Consider the following 20,963-nt stretch of genomic DNA (forward strand, 5'->3'; position numbering starts at 1 on the left):
ACTAAATAAACTGCAAACTAATTACAAGTGAAACTTGAAAAATAAGAATCTGTTGTAAACATTCATTTATTTCAGTAATTCAACCTAAAAGACCTAAACTTCTCTTTTTAACCACTCCTCACATTCACCCTCTCACATGCAGACTCATGCCCCGAATAAACACATCTTCACAGCTTTCACCTCTGCTTTTCGAACCTCGTTGTCCTTACATGTGCTTCACTCTCTGATCATGAGTGTCTGTGTGGATGAGGTGCTCCAGCAAATCCATCCAAAACTCAGACTGCTAGCTCTCCCCAACTTAAAATTGTTCTAAAGTGAACACCACACATCATCTGTACATCTGAGCAGGAAGATTGAGGCCGGGGTTCTCTGCTCGATTCTGCCCCCGGTGAGAAGGATTAACTCCTGGGTCATGGACTGGTGGTCTCCATGAGTATCACTACTGGGTCTTGGGCGATATAGAGTGTATGGGGAGAAGGCATGAGTGTTTGATGTTTATTCCTGTTTATGCGTGTGTTGGTGGGTGTGTGTGGGAGAGTGTAAATGTAGGGGGCTGCAGAGGTGCATGAGCCCTATCAGAATCTAGGGCTCCTGCCGACGGATGCACCAGTAGCTCTTCAATTCAATTCAAAGATACTTTATTAATCGCAGCGGGAAATTAGAGTTTCAGTACACACAATTCTGAGATCAGACAGACATACATAGACACATGACAAGAATTGGTGACTGTGGTCATTCGCAACCCGAGACGCGCTACCTTAATAGAGAGCAGAGGGTTTACATGAGGACTGGGTCAGGTGGAGGGAAAAAAAGGCACTTCAGAGCTACCCTCCACAGGGAGGGCAGCTTTGCTATGCAAAAAACACCTCAGACAGAAATGCAACAGACTTCAGACATAACACAACATAAGTGTCCTCTAGGTGGGGAGGTAGGGTTGGGGACTCTCCACACATCAGTGCATGCAGCCGCTATAAGCAGCGCTCGCCACCTCCGTCTGGACAGGAGTAGAAGGTCGTTGGGTTTAGAGGGCACAGTGACCCCTGGAACGATTCGGCGGCCTTCACAGCTCGCAGTCCCGCCCAGGCTGGGATAGGGAGACAGAGCTGCCATGGCGACGGCAGCATTCCACATTTCATCTGAGGGGGAGTATTCACTTCAGCCTCACAGGCTCAAGGGCACCAGAATCAGATAAGAACTTGTTTTGGGGCTAGACAGAGATAATTTCCTCTCTGTCTTAAAGTTACTTTGGTCCTCAACTTCTCAAAATCCAATAATGGCATAATTAATCTATCTCAATCCGTGCTGATTCGTCCACTCGCTCCTTGATCGCAACCATCTTTTTTGTCAGAGCCTGAATCTCAGCCAAAGTTCCAAGCTTACAACTCATCTCAACAATTATATGAGTCTGTGAATTCACAGCGTGGTGTAATCTATCCCTGAGCTCCGGGAAAGAGCCAATAGTCCTTAACAGCTTGTTAATTTTCCGGTAAACCAGATAACCACCCAGGCCAAAAAACAGGAAACCTGACACCAACACCACGAATATCCAGACGTCTTCAGAATCCTCTACAGACAGTTGAGATAAGCAGATCAGGTTCCACTGTTTCCAGGAGTCCATGATATGCCCAGCTGGCTCTGTCCCATGGGGCAATCGGGAGCCCCTTCTCCCGTTCTCATTGTTGAGAACATTTTGTCAGTCGCATTGAGAGACCAGCTGACCAGGTCCATTTTTAATCATTTCCAGTTTCAAGAAAAAATGTAGAAGCGCTGTACACCCAAAGACAGACAAAAAGCCTTGGGGATAAGATAGGGAGGAGAGGGGGAAAAAGAAATGTCTGTACTGTCCAAGAGCCGGAAGAGTGCTGGGATGTGCGTTGACTCACTCCCAGCGGGTGCTTAGTGGGTTCTGGTAGCTCCTCACCTGGTTGGGTTCCTGCCGGGGGATGGGGGTGCCCTGGAGCCTTGGTTCTCTGAATTCATATCACGGTCTGCTCAAGGATAGCTGGCTGCAGGCGGGATGTGTGGGGTCGTCTCTGCAGCCCCCTGAGGTTTCTGTACTTCTGCTGGACAGCTCCCCTGGAGCTCTTTGCAGCTCTAGTTGGGTGAAGTCCATAGTCCCACCTGTGGTGATCCTCCTGACATGTCTTTGGGCTAGACGTTTCTCGTGGCGTGGTTCTGGGCCTGGGAGAGAAATCACACACAACTGCACATGCATGTGCACACTGGTGTTCACAACATACTTAACAGGTCTTTGGCTGCCACTTATGATTTTGTACTACTCACCCAGAACATCATCATTGCTGAACATGCATATGTTGTATATGATGCTGTAGCCGTTATGTTTTTGTTCTTTCCTTTCTCTCTCCGCAGGCGTCAAAGCAGTTTCCTAAAATGTGTTCACTAACCCCACCCCCACCGGTTCTCTTTTTCTAGAAGTTTGTTTACACAGCAGTAGTTTTCATGTGAAATTAAAACGGTTACGCACTCGTCTGACTGCATCATTGCCAGACAGGACATGGAAAAATAAAAAAAATATATATTAAAAATTGTTTAGACTCTGCAGGTTTTTTAAAGTTTTACCTATGAGCACAGATTAAAAACTCTTTTTATTATCAGTCCTTGAATCAGTCAGCCATTGACAAACGACGCCTGCAGCCACAAGGATGAACTGGTGTCGTGTCTGCAGAGAAGCAAGTCATTTGACAGTTTGTCAAAAACACAAAGGTTGTTTTTGTTTATTGAGCTGCAGTTTTTCTACTCTCAGCGTGAGACGTGTCATTTTAAACTGTAAGATCACTAAAGGGAGACCCTAAAACAGTGACATGTTTGTGTTTGAGTTTTGGAGCTGGTTGTGACGTTAGTCACACAACTTTTTCACCATGTCATCTTTAAATGTCTGAACCATTTTTGAAAATTAGAATGTCTGACAGGTGATCGCTACCGTATAAAGAGGTGCACGTCGTACAGATCAGTCAACCTTGAGATTAACGATTTAGCTCAACGTGCTAAAATCTCCTGCAACATTCTTCTGTTTGTTTTAAACAAGTAAGGCGTGTCCCCGTCGTCTGACTGAAAGCTCTTGGACAGCTTGGACATGCCGACACCATTTGTTTGATCTTCAACGGCCCCTGGTTGAGAAATGAGGTGTCGTTCCATCCCAACACGCTGAGGATGAAGTAAGTTGTGGCTGTATATTGAATGTCTACATCAGGCATGTCCAGAGTGTGGCACAGGGGCCCGTTTCCAGCCCCTGAAGTGATTACACGCTGCCTCATCAGCTCCACAACAGAGGGATTTGACTCTTCAGCAGACTACTGATTGAGAGTTTAACATTGTTGTGATTAAGAGGCCCAATAATGAATTATCATTAATCGTCATTAAGGTACACTGTGTGATTTCTGGCCCATTTTCAGACGATTTTCATCCTGTGGGAGAATCTTCGAGTCTATCGTTGTGTGTCGTGTATACAGGGATAACAAAGAGATGCTCACCACCTCTCGACCAGCTCCCAATTGGATATGATGCAGTCGCACAAAAATCAAATATGTTAGAATTGGTGCTTGCCCCTCATGAGGGTATCGCACCGTTGAAGCATCGCTACGACCCTAACAGACCAGACCTGCTCCCCCACGAGAAGTCCGTGATTACAGACTTGGGTGTCTAAATAGACTCTGGTCTACAATTTGATAGTCAGGTGAACTCTGTTGTTCATTCGTGTTTCTATCAGTTAAGGCGCTTAACTAATATTAAGTCGATCTTAACTAAACAGGAGTTGAAAACTGTAGCCAATGCTTTTGACATCTCTAGTGGGCCATTCCCATCTGTACCGGGTCGGCCCGGGCCGGGTAGCGTAGGTTGTTTACATATCTGGGTGGCCTGGTATTTTTCCGGGCCAACCAAGGCTCATTCTCAGCCCTCTTCTCGAGGGGGTCTGCTTCAGGCCGACCAGGGCCAACACACCCACTGCTGACAGCAAATTCACACCTTCCATTAGAGCAAGCCTCTGATTGGTGGGTAGAATCAGCCCACATGGGCTTAAGGCAAGGATGTGTGGAATCAACCGGGCCAGGCTGGGGCCACTCGGCCCGGGTCGACCCGGTATGTCGATGCCCGGTACAGATGGGAATGGCCCACAAGCTAGAGTACTGCAACTCCCTGTATGCTGGCTTGAGCCAGTCCTTAACCCTTTGATGCATAATGGTCACTACAGTGGACAGGTATTCAAAATTGTTATTTATTTATTTTTGCTATTAAGCACAGCTTTTGAAGACTTTATTGCATGTGAGCCCCTCCATTTGGACTTCAGTAAGGCAAGCCACCATATTTCATGTTCAGAATGCACGTTGTCCACTGAGATGGACATGTAATAAAGTATTTGTAAATTAACAAAATGTTACCAAAAATATTTGCTGAAATTTGTTTCATTCACACCTAAAGATGAATGAAAAAAATTGTTTAAAAAATCATGGTTGAAGATCTCATAATTCATGCATCAGAGGGTTAAAGACTCGGCTCCAGCTGATCCAAAACGCTGTTGCCAGACTTCTTTATTGAGCACGTGAGTGGAAGCATGTCACTCCTGTCCTGACAGCTTTGGACTGGTGAAGAGGTGCATCTTGTTCAAAATCCTGGTCCTTGTTTTTCAACCCGTCTGGATCAGCGCCATCATCACATTTGCCTCCAGTTCGATAAAAACAATCAGATTCTTCAAAGCTTGTTGGAAATTTTAAAATTTGTCATTTAAATGTAGTTAAATGAAAATATTGTACGTTTAGCATAGCAAAGCCAATGCAGGCACATTTCAGCTGACTGAGCTCTCTTTTTAGTTCACCAGAGAAATGTCTAATGGATGGTAAAGTCATGCATGTTCAGGCATAAAAAAAAAAGCCAATTCTTTCTAGTTACCATGGGTGCCAAAGTAGATTAGTTGTTGATAAGATTATGTTTTTCTTTATTGGTCCAGATTTTTAATAATGTGCATACACAAAAAACATAAGTTTTTAAATCCTCCCCTTATTTATGGTTTAAAAGCTTTGATGTGCATCTGTCATCTGATAAAGGGACAAATAATCGTTTATGCAGCCACCTTGTTGCTGTTCGCTGTTCATTTGAATGCATTTCCTGCACCGCGTTCCAGGAACTCGACGAGGCTTCATTCTTTTTGTGCACAAAAAGATGCTGCATTAGATGCCATATGTTCTCTGTTGTTGCTTTGGAGTGTGCATCAGCACTAAATGGTAAATCTTGCGCCAACAAAGACAAATGATTACCAACTGACATGATCCGCATTATCTCTGAGTGGGGCTTTAGGTTTTCTTGAGCCATTTAACATGAAAAAGGCAAGCAGATAATAGATTAGATCACCACAAGGGACATGTTACTCCACTGTGATTGGTTGCTTTGATTTCAGGTGACTTGTGATGCTCCGGGGGACAAACTGCCACTACATGGAATGTGCCATTGGGTATTTTGGGTTTCAGAGCTCAAAGAGATGTCATCTTGCTTTTGTGTTTTTCTGTACTCAAAACTTTACAACACTCAAACAACTTGAAGCTACAATAGCAAGTTTGAAAAACAATTTAGCTAAAAACTAAATTTTCATGCATCTTAACAATGTTCTAACATAGCATGAATATATCGTGGGGATTAGTGATAAGATAAAGTGGTTCTCTCGCATTTGGCTAAAAACCTGCACCGATAACACCTTTTGTAAAGAAAGCAACTATTGGAGCATCTAGTTGTCGGTCTGGCTGAACCACCACACTTCCCTGGGTCCTCCAATCATGACACACTCACGTATTTAGCAACAGCACACCACTGGTGTGTGTGTGTGTGTGTGTGTGGTGGTGATGGTGGTGGTGGTGGTGGTGGGGGTGGGGGTGGGGGGGTCCGTGATCGTGTTTGCGTTCAAAACCTCACTTGTTTGCAGATTCGCAAAGCAGCTTTAAAATAAGTATGAGTCACTTGAAAAAAGTAAACTAATGTGCAAGATATTTGAACATTTACCCTGCAATACTCTTAAAATGACATTTTACAAAATGTTGCAGAAAATTAGTTTAATTAGAATTTATATGAAAGGGAACCTTGTTTTGAGTTTTCAGAATGAATTACCTATATTTACATCAAAGTAAGTCATGAACACAACAAATGATCTTAGTGCATTTTTGGTTCTTTTTTTAGGCCCTGTCCACACGTAGCCGGGGATCTGCTGGGGAGAAGGTCTGAGAAAAAGAGCAACCTCAGCACCGAAAATGCAAATCTGACCTGTGTGTGAAACTAAATTCCGGTGCCATTCAATATCTTTTGGGGCCGTGCCGACACTAATGTGTAAGCGCCATATGTTCCTGAAAATGGCCATTTGGCCAGCTGTTTAAGTGGAGACCAAAAATGACGGAAAGTTCTGGACCATCCATCCTGAAGTTCCAACAATGGAAACACACCTGTGGTGTTGAAAAATCTTGCAAAAGCCTTCCTTCCAGTCACACCCCCCAAGACCTAAATGTAAAACCCAATAAATGTACAATCGACAAGTAAATAATCTGAATTAAAAACATGTACGTATGTTGCCGCTGCTCACCATTTTCAAAGCACGTTTAAATCTCCATAGTTTTTGTGACGACAGCAAAGGGCGAATTGAACTGGTCATAAAAAAAATGTCACAATAACATTTCAAATAACTTTGAAATGTCTTTTTTGACATTTTTGTGTTTCTGTGTTGGATGCATATTTTCTTTAATGAAAAAATAAAAATAAATGAATAAATAAAACAGCATGTAATACATCGACACAGGCTATACTTTCCCAGAATTATTTGGTGTGCCACCCCAAATAATTGCCCCCCGTGCCCCCTGGAAGCACCACTGCTTCCTCCATCAAGGTTCCTCAGCACCTTCAAAGCCCATCAAACCTTCAGCAACACATTTGTAAAAACTTTGCAATAATCAGTTAGCTTTATTAAATGATTTCCGTGGATTGGAAGGACGTTCCATCAGCAGTCTGAATCCTTAACCAAGCAGAACTTTGATGATCTACGCTTATCCTTTACTCAGTGAAATTATTCTTAGTCTTGATTTATGCTTTCATGAAGTTATGAAGGCAGTGCAGAAACAAATGCTATTGAAGCAAAATTCATAAAAATGAAAATAAAAGTATCAGAAGAATATAAATCACTTATCTTTCCAAGGTGGATTGTTTTTGTGCACCAGCAAGAAAGAGGATTTTTTTTGTTTATTTCATTCAAAATAAAACCAAATAAAACATAGAAACAATAAGAAATACATAACAAAAAATCTAATTTGAACGAAAAGGAGCAGGATGAAGAAAAACATCTTATAATTTCTGCCCCCTTTTCCAGTAGAAATAATCAATTTATATATAATTACCATTTGTCAGACACACATACAGATTCATTTTAAACTTTTTCCTGTTGTAAATTCCAGTGCGATCATGATCATTGATTTAATTTACATTTTCAAAATTATTTAGTACACTCAATTTGGTACATTTTTTGAATATATTAAATGACAGTTTTTTTTATTTCCCTTTTAAGGTTATTCCATAATTTAACACCATTTACAGATATATTCCATTCCTTAATTTTAGTTCTAAATCTAGGTTTTGTAAACACATCAGTTTCTTTCAGCATGCAATTACTAGTTCTCTTTTCAAATATCCCCTGAATGTTTGTTGGCAGAGTACCTAAATTGGCTTTATACATGGTTTGTAAGATTTTCCAGTCTTTTAAATCATGACATTTCAGTAATTTATGTTTAATAAAATGGGTTCGATGGATCTCTACAGCCACTATAATTGATGATTCTCAGAGCTCTTTTCTGTATAATAAATAAGGGTTGTGTATAGTTTTTGTATGTTGCTCCCCAGATTTCTACACGAGTATGGAACAATCAGTGAATTGTACAATGCCAACAAACCAGAATTAGTCAGTAAAAACTTGACTCTATGTAATACTCCTAAGGATTTGGCAATTTTACCTTTTATGTAACTAATATGGGATTTCCATGTCAAGTCTTCATCAATAAGAACTCCCAAGAAATTTAGTTTATTTTACTCTTTGAATTGCAATCCCATTTCCAATGACACATCACTGTTCTTTTTATCATTAAACAGTATAAATTTTTTTAATTTAGATTCAGTGTCAATCTATTTATATCAAACCAGTTTTTAACTTTAATCAGTTCATCATATATCACTTTAGCCACCTCCTCAATGTTTGATTCTGAGTAAAACAGTGTTGTATCATCTGCAAATAGAATGGTGCCGAGTGTATTAGATACATTTACCAAGTCGTTAATAAACAAAATGAACAGTTTTGGTCTGAGGACTGGCCCTTGTGGCACTCCACAATTAATTTCACAGTCTTAAATTATGGTCCTTTATCTGAACAAACTGTTTCCTTTTTTCTAAATAAGTTTTAACCCATTGATGAGCCACACCTCTTATTCCATAAGGACATAATTTTCGAAGTAACCTTGAGTGATCAATGACGTCAAAAGCTTTTTTCAAATCAATGAAAACACTAACAAAGTCATTTTTATTGTGAATTGCTGTTGATATTTTATCCATGAATTCCATTATTGCCATTGATGTGGAATGTTTTGTTCTAAACCCATATTGTTCATTGTTTAAAATATTATTTTTTTCGATGAATTTATCCAACCTTGATACAAATACTTTTTCCGATATTTTAGAAAACTGTGGAAGCAGTGACATCGGCCTGTAATTATTGAAACTATGTTTATCACCACTCTCGTACAAAGGAATGACTTTCGCTGTTTTCTTTGCAACAGGAAAATTTCCAGTAGAAAGTGATAATTACAAATGTAAGTGAATGGTTCAATGACAGATTCTATGATGGTTTCAACTGTTATGTCCAGGTCCTGATAATCGGTTGATCGTTTGTTTCCACAGTTTTTTATTAAGGTGATGGAGAGATTTGCAAAAAATGGAGGAGTTTGGCAGATGTTGCTGTAATTCCCAGGTCATAAAAATGTTACAAAGAAAGAAATCAATGCAACAAGAATCTGGTGAAAACAACTGGTTAAACAAAGGTGACCTGTCAAACGAGACGATTTCAATGCAGCCCATACTCCCGGCTATCAAAATGACAGATATGCATCTAAATGGAGTATGAAATTTTGATAGGCTGTCATTCATTTTCCTACTTCAAGACAAATTAGTTTGACCCTGAACAAATCTGCTTTAGGAAGAGCAGATCTGTGTGTGCGGGAAACAGCACAAACAGGCACCACTCAGATGTGAGCACACACAATCGGACAATCCAAAGCCTGTTTATTTTTAAAAATGCATACTCGCAGAGGACTGAACCCTTTTCATCTTCCTTGCATTTACTGTCCCTTCCTTCCCCGTGTCCCATCCATATACCGCCCTTCTAATCCCTTCCACTGAAGTGCAGGAGACCTAGTGGCTCTGGGCGAGAAATAGGCAGGGAAGTAAATTAGAGAGTGGAGAGGAGACTCGAGATGAGAGGGAACGAAAAGGAAAAGAGCCTCTCAAGCTGCAACTTCAGACCAAGACAGGGAGAAATGAGGCCAGTTGAGTTAGAATAATAAAAAAACGAGTGCAACGTTTTTTTTATTCAAACACCCCTTTTTAAACGTTATTAGAAGAAAAATAATTAAGTACAACAGCAATAAGAAAAATAGTGGGAGCTTTTCAAACGTGAGGAAAATAAAAGCATAAACCTCATCCCACAGGCAGGGATTAAAACTAACTCACATTCACAAAAACAATTCATTACAGCACTTGTACAATTTTTAAAATAAAGCTTTTATTTTTATTGGCTGTAGCCTTAAATAACCAGTTCCTTTCAACTGACTTTTGAGGTGATCTCATAAAAGTCAAGCTGGAGTCTTTTCACAGCCAGGAGCAGAAGCAGGCGGGGCAATTACTCACTCCTCCTCGCTAACCTGAGGTGGTGAAAGGTGAGCAGCAGCAGGCTGCAGCTCAGGAGCTGAGAGACTCAAACAAACTCTAAATCAGGGACTTTTCCTTTCTTTCATAATGAGTGATGGTGATTTTATATTCTCACCCGGCTGCGGCAATCACCCACCCTAGAGGCGACGCTAGAAATAAATCTATAACTAATCCTATCTGAAGGGAAAAGCTTCAATAGACACTTTTTTTCCTCAGCTCTGTGATGAAAACGTCAGAAGTTAATTCATTAACATTGTGTAAAAAACATTGCAAAGATGTAAACAGACAATGTTTATTGCTTCCTTGAAGTGAGACGAATGAACTTTAAAAATACACAAACAGCTATGGCTTTTCCATCTGCCTCTCAATCCATTTTCATTATTATTACAGGGGCACAACCATGTAATGTTGATAAGGCAGCATCTTCTGTCGCTCATTGATTGCATAAATCCATGCTGGTTTGACAAAGTGCAGATTGCTGTTCTCCTTCAGCGCCTGTAATCAGAGAAAAGTTTTTTAAATGACACGACGCTAAAATATTCTCAAATTATTAAAAATGCTAAATTAGATGCCAAGAAGTCAAATTCTGATGTAGTCTTAAAAAATGAAAGGTGCATTATGTAAGACTGAAGTAAGAACGACATCTAGTGGTTGAATGTGGGTACTGCAGGCATTTTCAAAACAAGCAAGCAACTTTTTCATTCATGTTTCGTGAGTTTTGTGGCTGTTGTCAGTTACGGATCAGCGCCAGAAGATTCTAGATGAGGAGCAAAGACGAGTCATACACAGTGAGTTGATCAGCAGATAAATACATTTCACTGTAATATTGAGTTCCAGTTGAAAAACCAGCTTGATAAATCTTTTGAGTGGACTATTTGCTTCTAATTCACCGTTAGCATTGTTAGCTCAACGTTAGCCTCTAGCCTTCTTTACTTGATATCGAGAGTAAAACAAAAGGATACTGTGGCTTCTAAAGCCTGGGGCACACCAGAGACAGCGGAAGTGCCGTGGTTTTGAGAAGTCAGGTGGTCACATAGGACGCACCACGCCACTGAGCGCTTCTTGGAAAGTCATCATCATCATCATCATCATCCTTTATTTATAAAGCACGTTTAAACAGCGACTACGCCAACCAAGTGCTGTACAAGACGATAGGACACCAAACTAGAAGACAGCAGCATAACAGCGGCATAATTAGATAAAAATAAGTAAAGAAAAACTAAAATGACAAACTTAAGGGTTAAACCATCTCAGCTGGGTAAGCCAGGGAATAAAAATATGTCTTCAGACGTACTTTTAACAGTTGGAAGGGAGGGGGCAAGTCGGACCGTCAGGGGGAGTTTGTTCCAAAGCTTAGGCGCACAAACTGAAAAAGCCCATTCGCCACGTGCCCTATAGCGAGCTGGAGGGACGAGCAGAAGGTGCTGGTCAGAGGACCTCAAGGTTCGCACCAGAACATAGGGGCTTAAAAGCTGCGCCAAATAAAAGGGTGCCATTTCATGCAAACATTTGTACATCAGCAGTATAATTTTAAACTTAATCCGAAACTGAACAGGAAGCCAGTGCAAATTTGCCTGAACAGGTGGGATGCGTTGCCATCGGCCTGTTTGTTAGAAACCTCGCTGCAGCATTCTGTACCAATTGGAGGCGTACCATTGAAGAGGAGGGAACCCAATATAACAGTTAGCATAGTCCAAACGTGACGTTACAAAAGCATGAACAACTGTCTTGGTAAGGACCAATTTTAATTTAGTCAGCCGGCGAAGATGAAAGAAACACGACCCGACTATCTGGTTTATCTGTGTATCCATTTTAAAACTGGCGTCCAGTATGACCCCCAAAGTTTTAATTGTCGGCTTCAGAAAAACTGACAAAGAATGAGGCAGAGATGGCTCCACAGCAGAGGGGGAGCAGGGGGCAAAAAAAAAAAAAAAAAAAAAAAAAAAAAAAAATAGCCTCCAGTTTGGAGCTGTTCAGATGGAGGAAATTGGCAGTCACAACATCACGTGGGACTTGAGAACAGGAAGCTCTTTTTTTTAAGTGATCAGACTTGCCATCATGATTTGAGAGACCTTAATTCATAAAAAATGGGTAAGTACGCTATTTATTAGTATATTTTAAGATCAGTAGTACTTTAAAGTAATCAGTACTTTAAAGTTAGGTTTTTTGCCGGCAGTTGGGTTCGTGCCGTAAAGCTGCTCTGTGTCGTAATGTCTGTTGTAAAGAACTCCACAATGCTGTAACAGATTGTAAATAGTGACTATGACCTCTTGTTTTTTTTTTTGTTAGTTTGTTTTAAAGAAAAAAATGACAACCCTTCTGCCAACTGAGAAGGAAATATGCTTTGGTAAAACCTTTCTTCCAACATGATGGAGACAGTTTTTATTATTTCACAGTAAAATTCTTACATATTGCTTCTTTAAGTTAAATGTTTCTTAAAATCCTTTCATTTGCTTCTTTGGTCTTATTAGTCTATTTAGAAAAGTATACTAAGTCCACAGTAATAAGAGGCCTCTTCACCCAAAGCCTGAATTGTATCTTTTAAAATCTAAATTAAAGAGTTTTTTAAGTGCACTGTGTGTATGTGAGCAATCCATTTTTACCAAGCAACTACCCTCCTAAAATGATCTTTTAAAAGACAAATAAAGCAAGCCTTCACATAAAAATGTTAATAGCTTCCATCGACAATGACGAAGAAGAAAACCCACATCTTCAAAAGACTCGTGCCATCCTTCACTGGTCACAACAAACTGCACTTTATCCGACATGTACTCCTCAATCACTCTGGAGCAAAGAAAGCAGAGAGTAATGAGATTAGAACAGAATGTCTTTTTCCTGATCCCTATGAGAAAATACCCTAAAAACTTATCCTCACCCATTAAAGGCAACAATGTACCGAAGCAGAAGCCGCCTTTCGTTGTTCGGGAATTTACCGTAGAGGAAAAAGTGCTTCCCGCGTAGAAAATCTGCAGAGAAGAAAACCCCAAAAGAAAATGAGAAGAAAATAAAGGAGGCAGGTGAAACACTATACAACATGTAGGATGATGCAGAAGAACAGGTTTGACCCCGAGTGGAAGATGAACAACGGACAGAAAAAGACCAGGACAGCGACGGACATACCTGGTAGCTCTGGGATGGGATGATCCACCTCGGCTTCAGCATCCGTGTTTTCATCTGTCGATCCTCCGTACGGATCCTCCTCTTTAACTGGCGTTTTCTCTCCGGGAACCTTCTTCTGACGGCTTTCCAAAACCCTTTATATAAAATTATTTTATAGAAAGAAAGAAAGAAATCTCACATGTTTCAGCGCTCATTGCAAAAGACGACCCATTGTGAGTTGTAAGTTTGTGGAAAACGTTCTGTGATCAGTTTAAGCATAACTAAGGGACCCTAAGGAAAGTGTTTGTGGTGTAACATTTAACAGCTAGTCTGAAATAGATCGCCACTGTCCTCAAAGCTTTACACTGCTGTCACTTTAAAGTTATTTACAGGCAAAAATAGCAAAATATAGCACTTCTGATGTACACACAGTTGCAAATCAGACAAAAATGCATTCATATTTCTGCAAAAATAAATATGTATTGCAAATTTGACTGTTCTGGTATGATTTAAAAGTATTTTTAATATTTAAATGTATTTCTGTGAAAGAAAGAGAGCAGAACTGGACTTAGTAGTACTTAAACTAGCTGTTGGTGCATAACAGGGTTCATTCACCTTTGCTAAAATCAAGTAGAAGCACTTTTAATTAGATTTTTGAAGAATTTTTAGCACTGAGAATGTATTTCACAAACGCTTATGCTCAAACTGAGCTAAAATCGATTTCAGTTATGTATTTTTTTTTATTTATTTATTTATTTTTATTTTTTTACTTATTTAAAGCACTTTCAAAATACTAAATTAAATTTGAAGGACCTGTAGGAGCCCCACCATAACCCTTACTGGACATAAACTACTTCTTCAAACAGAGATCATTCAGGTTGCTAATAATTCATATTATTTACACAAAAACACTCTTCAAAATAGCCCCCAAACACATTTATTATATGGTACAAATGAAATAAAATATATAAAAACCTACAAATAAATTATGAGGGATGCGCTTAGGGCTGGCCGATATGGCCTAAAATCAATATCACGATATATTGAGGATTTCACCTCGATAACGATAAATGGGCGATAACTGCAGGCATGCGCAGACAAAAGTTGTCCACTAGATGGGGCTGTCACGTGAATTACCTTGAGTCATATTTTTACATGACTCAAGGTGGTACAGCTTCTTAAAGGGACACGAACGTTGCCAACCTACACTCATCTTTTAATTTTTTTAATAACAAATTTATTGACAGGACAGGACATGGACAGGAGCGTATTCTGATGAGAAGGGTTAAAGAAAATTGCCATGCAAGTTTACTGCAGTTAGCTAAAGCAGTGGAAAGCCAGACTGGAGTGACCGTTTCCCATGACACCATACGGCGCACACTAGAGAGGAATGGTATGCATGGGTATCGTCCAAGAACAAAGCCTCTCCTGAAGCCCATGCACAAAAAAAGCACACCTAGGATTTGCTAGGGCCCATGCTGAAAGGGATGAAGACTACTGGGACTCTATACTCCAGATTGATGAGGCAAAAATCCCTGTTTTTGGAACTAATGGTTTCTAAACTGTATGCCGTCGTAAAGGTGAGGAATTCAAAGTGAAATGCATGGTGCCTACAGTGAAACACGGTGGTGGTGGCGGTGTCCTTATGCAGTATGCATGAGTGCTGCTGGTGTTGGGGAGCTGCATCATTATGGTATCATGAACTCAACGATGTGCTGCTCTATACTGAAGGAGGAGATGCTGACATCTCTCCGTGCACTTAATCACTTTTCCAACACGACAATAATCCAAAACACACACATCTAAACCTACTGTTGCATTTCTGAAGAACAGGGAGAAGGTGTTTAAATGGTCAAGTACATCTCCTGATCTGAACCCAATCCAACACCTGTGGGGAACTCTAAAGTGGCAAGTTGAGCATCACTCTCCATCCAGCATCCAGGCTCTAAAAGAGGTCACTCTTGAAGAACGTTCACCTTGTTCATTCCATGCCTAGACGACTTGGTGCTGTCCTAGAAAACCACGGTGGTCATAAAAAATACTAGATGTAGTCGTTTTTATTGCTCAGTGTTTTCCTTTTTGCTTCAACCAATTTTAGTAAAACTGAAGATTTTTGTGATCTAAGTTTTATTAATAACCTTAATTTCATGTTATGGAGTTAAGTGTTCAATAGAACCCAGCCTTGTGAAAATTCAGGAAATTGTTCTTTTTTCATAAAATTTGTACTGGTTTTTATTGAAAATACAGAATTATCACCTGATCTGTGGCAGTAGTGGGTGACCTTTATTTTAATCTGTCTAATTATATATATATACATACAGTGGGGCAAAAAAAGTATTTAGTCAGTCACCGATTGTGCAAGTTCTCATACTTAAAATGATGACAGAGGTCAGTAATTTACATCATAGGTACACTTCAACTGTGAGAGACAGAATGTGAAAAGAAATCCATGAATTCACGTGGCAGGATTTTTAAAGAATTTATTTGTAAATCAGGGTGGAAAATAAGTATTTGGTCACTTCAAACAAGGAAAATCTCTGGCTCTCACAGACCTGTAACGTCTTCTTTAAGAAGCTTTTCTGTCCTCCACTCGTTACCTGTATTAATAGCACCTGTTTGAACACATTATCTGTATAAAAGACACCTGTCCACAGCCTCAAACAGTCAGACTCCAAACTCCACTATGGCCAAGACCAAAGAGCTTTCGAAGAACACCAGGAAAACAATTGTAGACCTGCACCAGACTGGGACGAGTGAATCTACAATAGGCAAGTAGCTTGGTGTGAAAAAATCAACTGTGGGAGCAATTATCAGAAAATGGAAGACATACAAGACCACTGATAATCTCCCTCGATCTGGGGCTCCATGCAAGATCTCATCCCGTGGGGTCAAAATGATCATGAGAACGGTGAGGAAGAATCCCAGAACCACACGGGGGGACCTGGTGAATGACCTGCAGAGAGCTGGGACCACAGTAACAAAGGTCACCATCAGTAACACACTACAATGGCAGGGAATCAAATCCTGCAGTGCCAGACGTGTTCCGCTGCTGAAGCCAGTGCATGTCCAGGCCTGTCTGAAGTTTGCCAGAGAGCACATGGATGATACAGCAGAGGATTGGGAGAATGTCATGTGGTCAGATGAAACCAAAGTAGAACTTTTTGGTATAAACTCAACTCGTCGTGTTTGGAGGAAGAAGAATACTGAGTTGCATCCCAAGAACACCATACCTACTGTGAAGCATGGGGGTAGGAACATCATGCTTTGGGGCTGTTTTTCTGCTAAGGGGACAGGACGACTGATCCGTGTTAAGGACAGAATGAATGGGGCCATGTATAGTGAGATTCTGAGCCAAAACCTCCTTCCATCAGTGAGAGCTTTGAAGATGAAACGTGGCTGGGTTTTCCAACACGACAATGATCCCAAACACACCGCCCGGGCAACAACGGAGTGGCTCCATAAGAAGCATTTGAAAGTCCTGGAGTGGCCTAGCCAGTCTCCAGACCTCAACCCCATAGAAAATCTGTGGAGGGAGTTGAAAGTCCATGTTGCTCGGCGAGAGCCCCAAAACATCACTGCTCTCGAAGATCTGCATGGAGGAATGGGCCAAAATACCAGCTACTGTGTGTGCAAACCTGGTAAAGACCTATAGTAATCGGTTGACCTCTGTTATTGCCAACAAAGGTTATGTTACAAAGTACTGAGTTGAATTTTTGTTATTGACCAAATACTTATTTTCCACCCTGATTTACAAATAAATTCTTTAAAAATCCTGCCATGTGAATTCATGGATTTTTTTTCACATTCTGTCTCTCACAGCTGAAGTGTACCTATGATGAAAATTACTGACCTCTGTCATCATTTTAAGTGGGAGAACTTGCACAATCGGTGACTGACTAAATACTTTTTTGCCCCACTGTATGTATGTATGTGTATATATATATATATATATATATATATATATACATTTTATGGGTTAAATAAGATTAGTCATGAAACTCCGCCCACGTTGTTTTTGCTTTTCTTCTGCGTACCTCTGCAGCTCATCCTCTGTGTCCAACGCAGAATCATCATCATCACCTCCTGTAGAAAGGAAGCGTTTAGTAGATTTCATCATTTTGTGGCTCATATCTCCCAAAAAGCATATTTAGATGATGGGAAAGGTCTTGTAGAGATTTATGGCACGTTCAACCTTTATATAGCTTAACACACAAGTTCATCAACACACAAGCCACATCGACTGCACTGTGGCCCCAATCTTGAAACTAATTAACTCTAATAATGTCTGAGAGGTAAATCTGCTTTAAATTCCCCCTGGTCATCTGGGGAAAGGAGTTTACCGTCTAATTTAAATGCCAGGTGAGTCCTTGCTTCTCTGAAACATACATCAGCAGACATAACCTCGCTGGCAACATGGCTATTACCATAACCACCTGTGTTGTCGAAGAGGGAAGCATCTCCCTATGTAGGAGGTGTGTTGGTGTGTCAGCGCATGTTGTTCCGCCTTAATGATGCACCTCAGCACTTCCCTCCTGGCCTCACATTAACATAGAAATGAGAATCATGCACAAGTCCCTCCACAGTGATTACGTCCAGCCTCCATCTCCGCTCTTTTCCCTTCGACTACACCTACAGTATGAGATCTTCCAGCGTCATTGTTGTCCTCCCATCCATTTCCAAGAGCCTCATAAAGGTCAGGCCTTTAGTCCAATCCCTGGACTCCTGTTTCGTCCCCCAGCCCCTCTTCATTCATCCAGTCCTCTTCATCACCACGGCTGCTCCCTCTCAGTCTAGTTATGTGAGCTAATAGAATCGACCGCCACGTGTCGCAGCTACCTAATCTCAGCTCTTAGATGAGTTTATTACAGATATCATCATCTTTATGCATCGAGGGATTTGAGGTGAATGAAGGTTTTATTTCTGCTTTGATTAAAACCCTCACCTTGCTGATTAAAAGCATGTGTGGAGACTTAGTTTGTAGTTTCATTATGTGACATATTAATTATTCATTGCAACTTTTTATTTGTGGCATGCAGCCTTGAGGTTGTGAAGAGAACCTTGGATTAAAGTCTGTATGGAAAAACAAAAGGTAATAAAAGCTGAGCTTAAAGGGGAGATTAGTAGAATCAATGTTGATTTTTGGGAGATTGGTTTATTTGTTAGAGAAATAAAGGGTAATCGTGTTTTTCAAGGACCCGTATCGTGTTATTTTACACCTTCCAGAGCTAAGATAGGCACAATATGTCATATAATATTACCGTTGGCACTACTGACTCTGAGTAGTAGCAATTTGAATCGAAACCTTTACTTACTTACTTACTTAACCTTCTTTTCTGACCAAGTCCTCCAAACACACCCACATCACCCCGCTTCTCCTCCAGCTTCACTGGCTGCCAGTCAACTTCAGGGTTCATTTCAAGATCCTGGTTCTGGTCTATAGGGCCTTACATGGACAAGCGCCATCTTACATTGGTGACCTTCTTAGTCCGTACACCCCCAGCAGGTCCCTGAGGTCCAGTGATCAAAGCCTACTGGTTGTGCAGCACCAGGCTAAAGACCAAAGGTGACAGATCATTTGCTGCTGTGGCCCCCAGACTCTGGAACTCTCTCCCCCTGAGCCTGAGATCAGTGGACTCAGTGGTCTCCTTCAAAAAGCAGCTGAAGACTCACTTGTTCAACGTGGCTTTTGTATGACCTTCTTCACCACTCTCTTTATTCTGCTCTCCCCACCTATTCCACCTTCCTCAGGATCCACTGATTTCCCTCTTATCTATTCACTCTCTCTCTTTCTTAACATTTTTTAATCACAACTGTCTATTTTTTGCTAATTTTAAATATATTTTTAACCCTTTTCTAAATTATTTTTTATATTTCGACATTTTTTTGTTTTTGTGAAGCGCCTCGTGATTTTTATCTTCAGAGGCGCTATAGAAATGATATTTTCTTCTTCTTCTTAAAACCAAATTTTATGGTCAGTTTCACAAAACAATGAGTTTTGTTTTAAACCCAGTAACTCTTTCTAAAGTGTGAGGATGAAAACAGACAATTCTAGTGTAAAAGTTGATTACCTGGTTCGTCCACATCAGTCGAGCCACCGTACTCATCATCTTCATCCTTCTTTATTGGTGTCTTTTTAGGAGTCTCCTGCTTCTGTGGAGTCTAAACCATCCCAAACCCTGAGTTTTAAAACTGACAGATCTTTTTTCCCTCTTATTATATTTATCGTCTCACTTAGAAAACCAAATGGACCTTTGTTTTTATGTCCTCTTCACTCTGGTCATCCACCTCCATTTCGCTCTCCGAGCTCGACTCAGCTCCATCCATCAAATACCTGAAGGAATAAAGGAAACATTAAGTGTCAGGATGACAAAAGGCCAAAGAGCGAAAGAACAGCTGAACAATACATCTTAGGCTCCCTCTGGTTTACTTGTGTGACATGATTTAACGTGTAATCGGCTTTTGTCGGGCAGCGTTTGCATTTTGGAGTTTGGAAGCTGGCAGAAGGCGTGCTTAGGAATTTATTTTCATTCCAAAAATTCTGCAGTGATTCAGCAGTTCACTTCAGCTCAACGGTTCAGCTCAGTTCTTGAGAAAGCTTCAGAACGGCCATCAGAAGCAAAACCTCTCTGACCCATCAAAGCTTTTGACATGTCGTCAAAATCTTTTTGCACCTGCAAAGCTGATACAGCAAACAGTTCATGCAGAACAAGCTGATATTGTTTCAACTCCTTAAGAGTCCGTCTGACGCGCGGTTCCATCCAACTGTCGTGACCAGAGACATCTCTGGACTGGAGAAGTCGGTGCTGTGATCAATCTACTGGACCTGGGTGCCAGAGGTCATCCGACCTTTCTGACCTTAGGATCCATGAAGATGGTCTCCGAGAACGGGTGAAGTAGAAACACAGATAGCATCTGATGCCTTTTGCTAATAATCAACTTCATAGCTTAACGCAAACCAAATTCTTTACACCAAGAACTCAGCTTTCCTAAATACGGAAGTTCTGATAACATCACATTCACACATAGGCACCATACACTACATCTACTCCATCTAGATTCATCCATTCACAGTAAATATTAGTTAACTTGTCATGTTTTAATTGTTTGTGAATTAAATTCTTACTTTTATAAACCTGACTCTTTTCTGAATCAAAACGAAGTGTTTACAATCCCTGAATAAAACAAAGAATCCTAGAATCTTCTGATTAAACACCAAGACCAAGCAGGTTGATATTCTATACCAGGGATTCCCGAAGTGTGGTGTGCGCACCCCTGGGGGTGCGCGAGCTGCCGCTAGGGGGTGCGCGGGGTGAAAAGTGTAATGGCTGCGGAGCTCAGAGAAGTCTGTCATATGTCACCATTAGTGTAGAAACTCATTTGTGGGTGGGCCAAAGAAAAAGTAAGTGGGCCCAATAAATGTAATTGAAAACAAGTATATTTTTGCGCGCGTGTCCTCCACATGTGCCCTAGCTTCATAATAACAATGCGTCGAGCTTCAGCACTCTGGCCTGCGCACGCCGATATGTTCCGTATTTGATCATTTTTAACGGTGTTGGAGAAATCTGAAGGTGATGAGTCATTCTGGCAGATTGTAATTAACACCTGTCTCATGCAGGTGTTCTGACATTGTAAACCTCACACACAGAACATTGTGGATGTAACAAAATAACAAGAAATGATTCCCATTCAGGCTATTGACAGCGCGCTGAAGATCTGAAGTTCAGAGTGCGTCTGTCAGAGGTCAGACGCGTTCCGGCTGAACCACGGCTCACGGGTGCACATGTGAGCACATCTGGGCAGGGCAGAAGTCATTTTACAACATTGGTTTAAATAGCGCGAGACGCGGTGACTTGAGCGGCTGTGCCGTGCGCGCGCACACACACAGATTCAATAAGCGCACACGCTGCTTT

General features: G+C 40.9%; 1 protein-coding gene across 1 annotated transcript in view; it reads right to left on the reverse strand.

The window, feature by feature from the left end:
• Window positions 1-10,232: 10,232 nt before the first annotated feature.
• xrcc1 (X-ray repair complementing defective repair in Chinese hamster cells 1) overlaps window positions 10,233-20,963 on the reverse strand; it is a 34,590-nt gene continuing 23,859 nt past the window's right edge. Inside the window, exons 11-17 of the mRNA XM_015950012.3 lie at window positions 19,303-19,384; window positions 19,122-19,212; window positions 17,088-17,136; window positions 13,075-13,208; window positions 12,830-12,920; window positions 12,663-12,738; window positions 10,233-10,449 (exon numbers count right to left, since the gene is read on the reverse strand). Coding sequence (XP_015805498.3) covers window positions 10,339-10,449; window positions 12,663-12,738; window positions 12,830-12,920; window positions 13,075-13,208; window positions 17,088-17,136; window positions 19,122-19,212; window positions 19,303-19,384 — 634 coding nt within the window. The 3' untranslated portion in view covers window positions 10,233-10,338. The remainder of the gene's footprint in view (window positions 10,450-12,662; window positions 12,739-12,829; window positions 12,921-13,074; window positions 13,209-17,087; window positions 17,137-19,121; window positions 19,213-19,302; window positions 19,385-20,963) is intronic.

Source organism: Nothobranchius furzeri, chromosome 5 (assembly GCF_043380555.1).
Source record: "Nothobranchius furzeri strain GRZ-AD chromosome 5, NfurGRZ-RIMD1, whole genome shotgun sequence".
NCBI classification, from domain to species: Eukaryota; Metazoa; Chordata; class Actinopteri; order Cyprinodontiformes; family Nothobranchiidae; genus Nothobranchius; species Nothobranchius furzeri.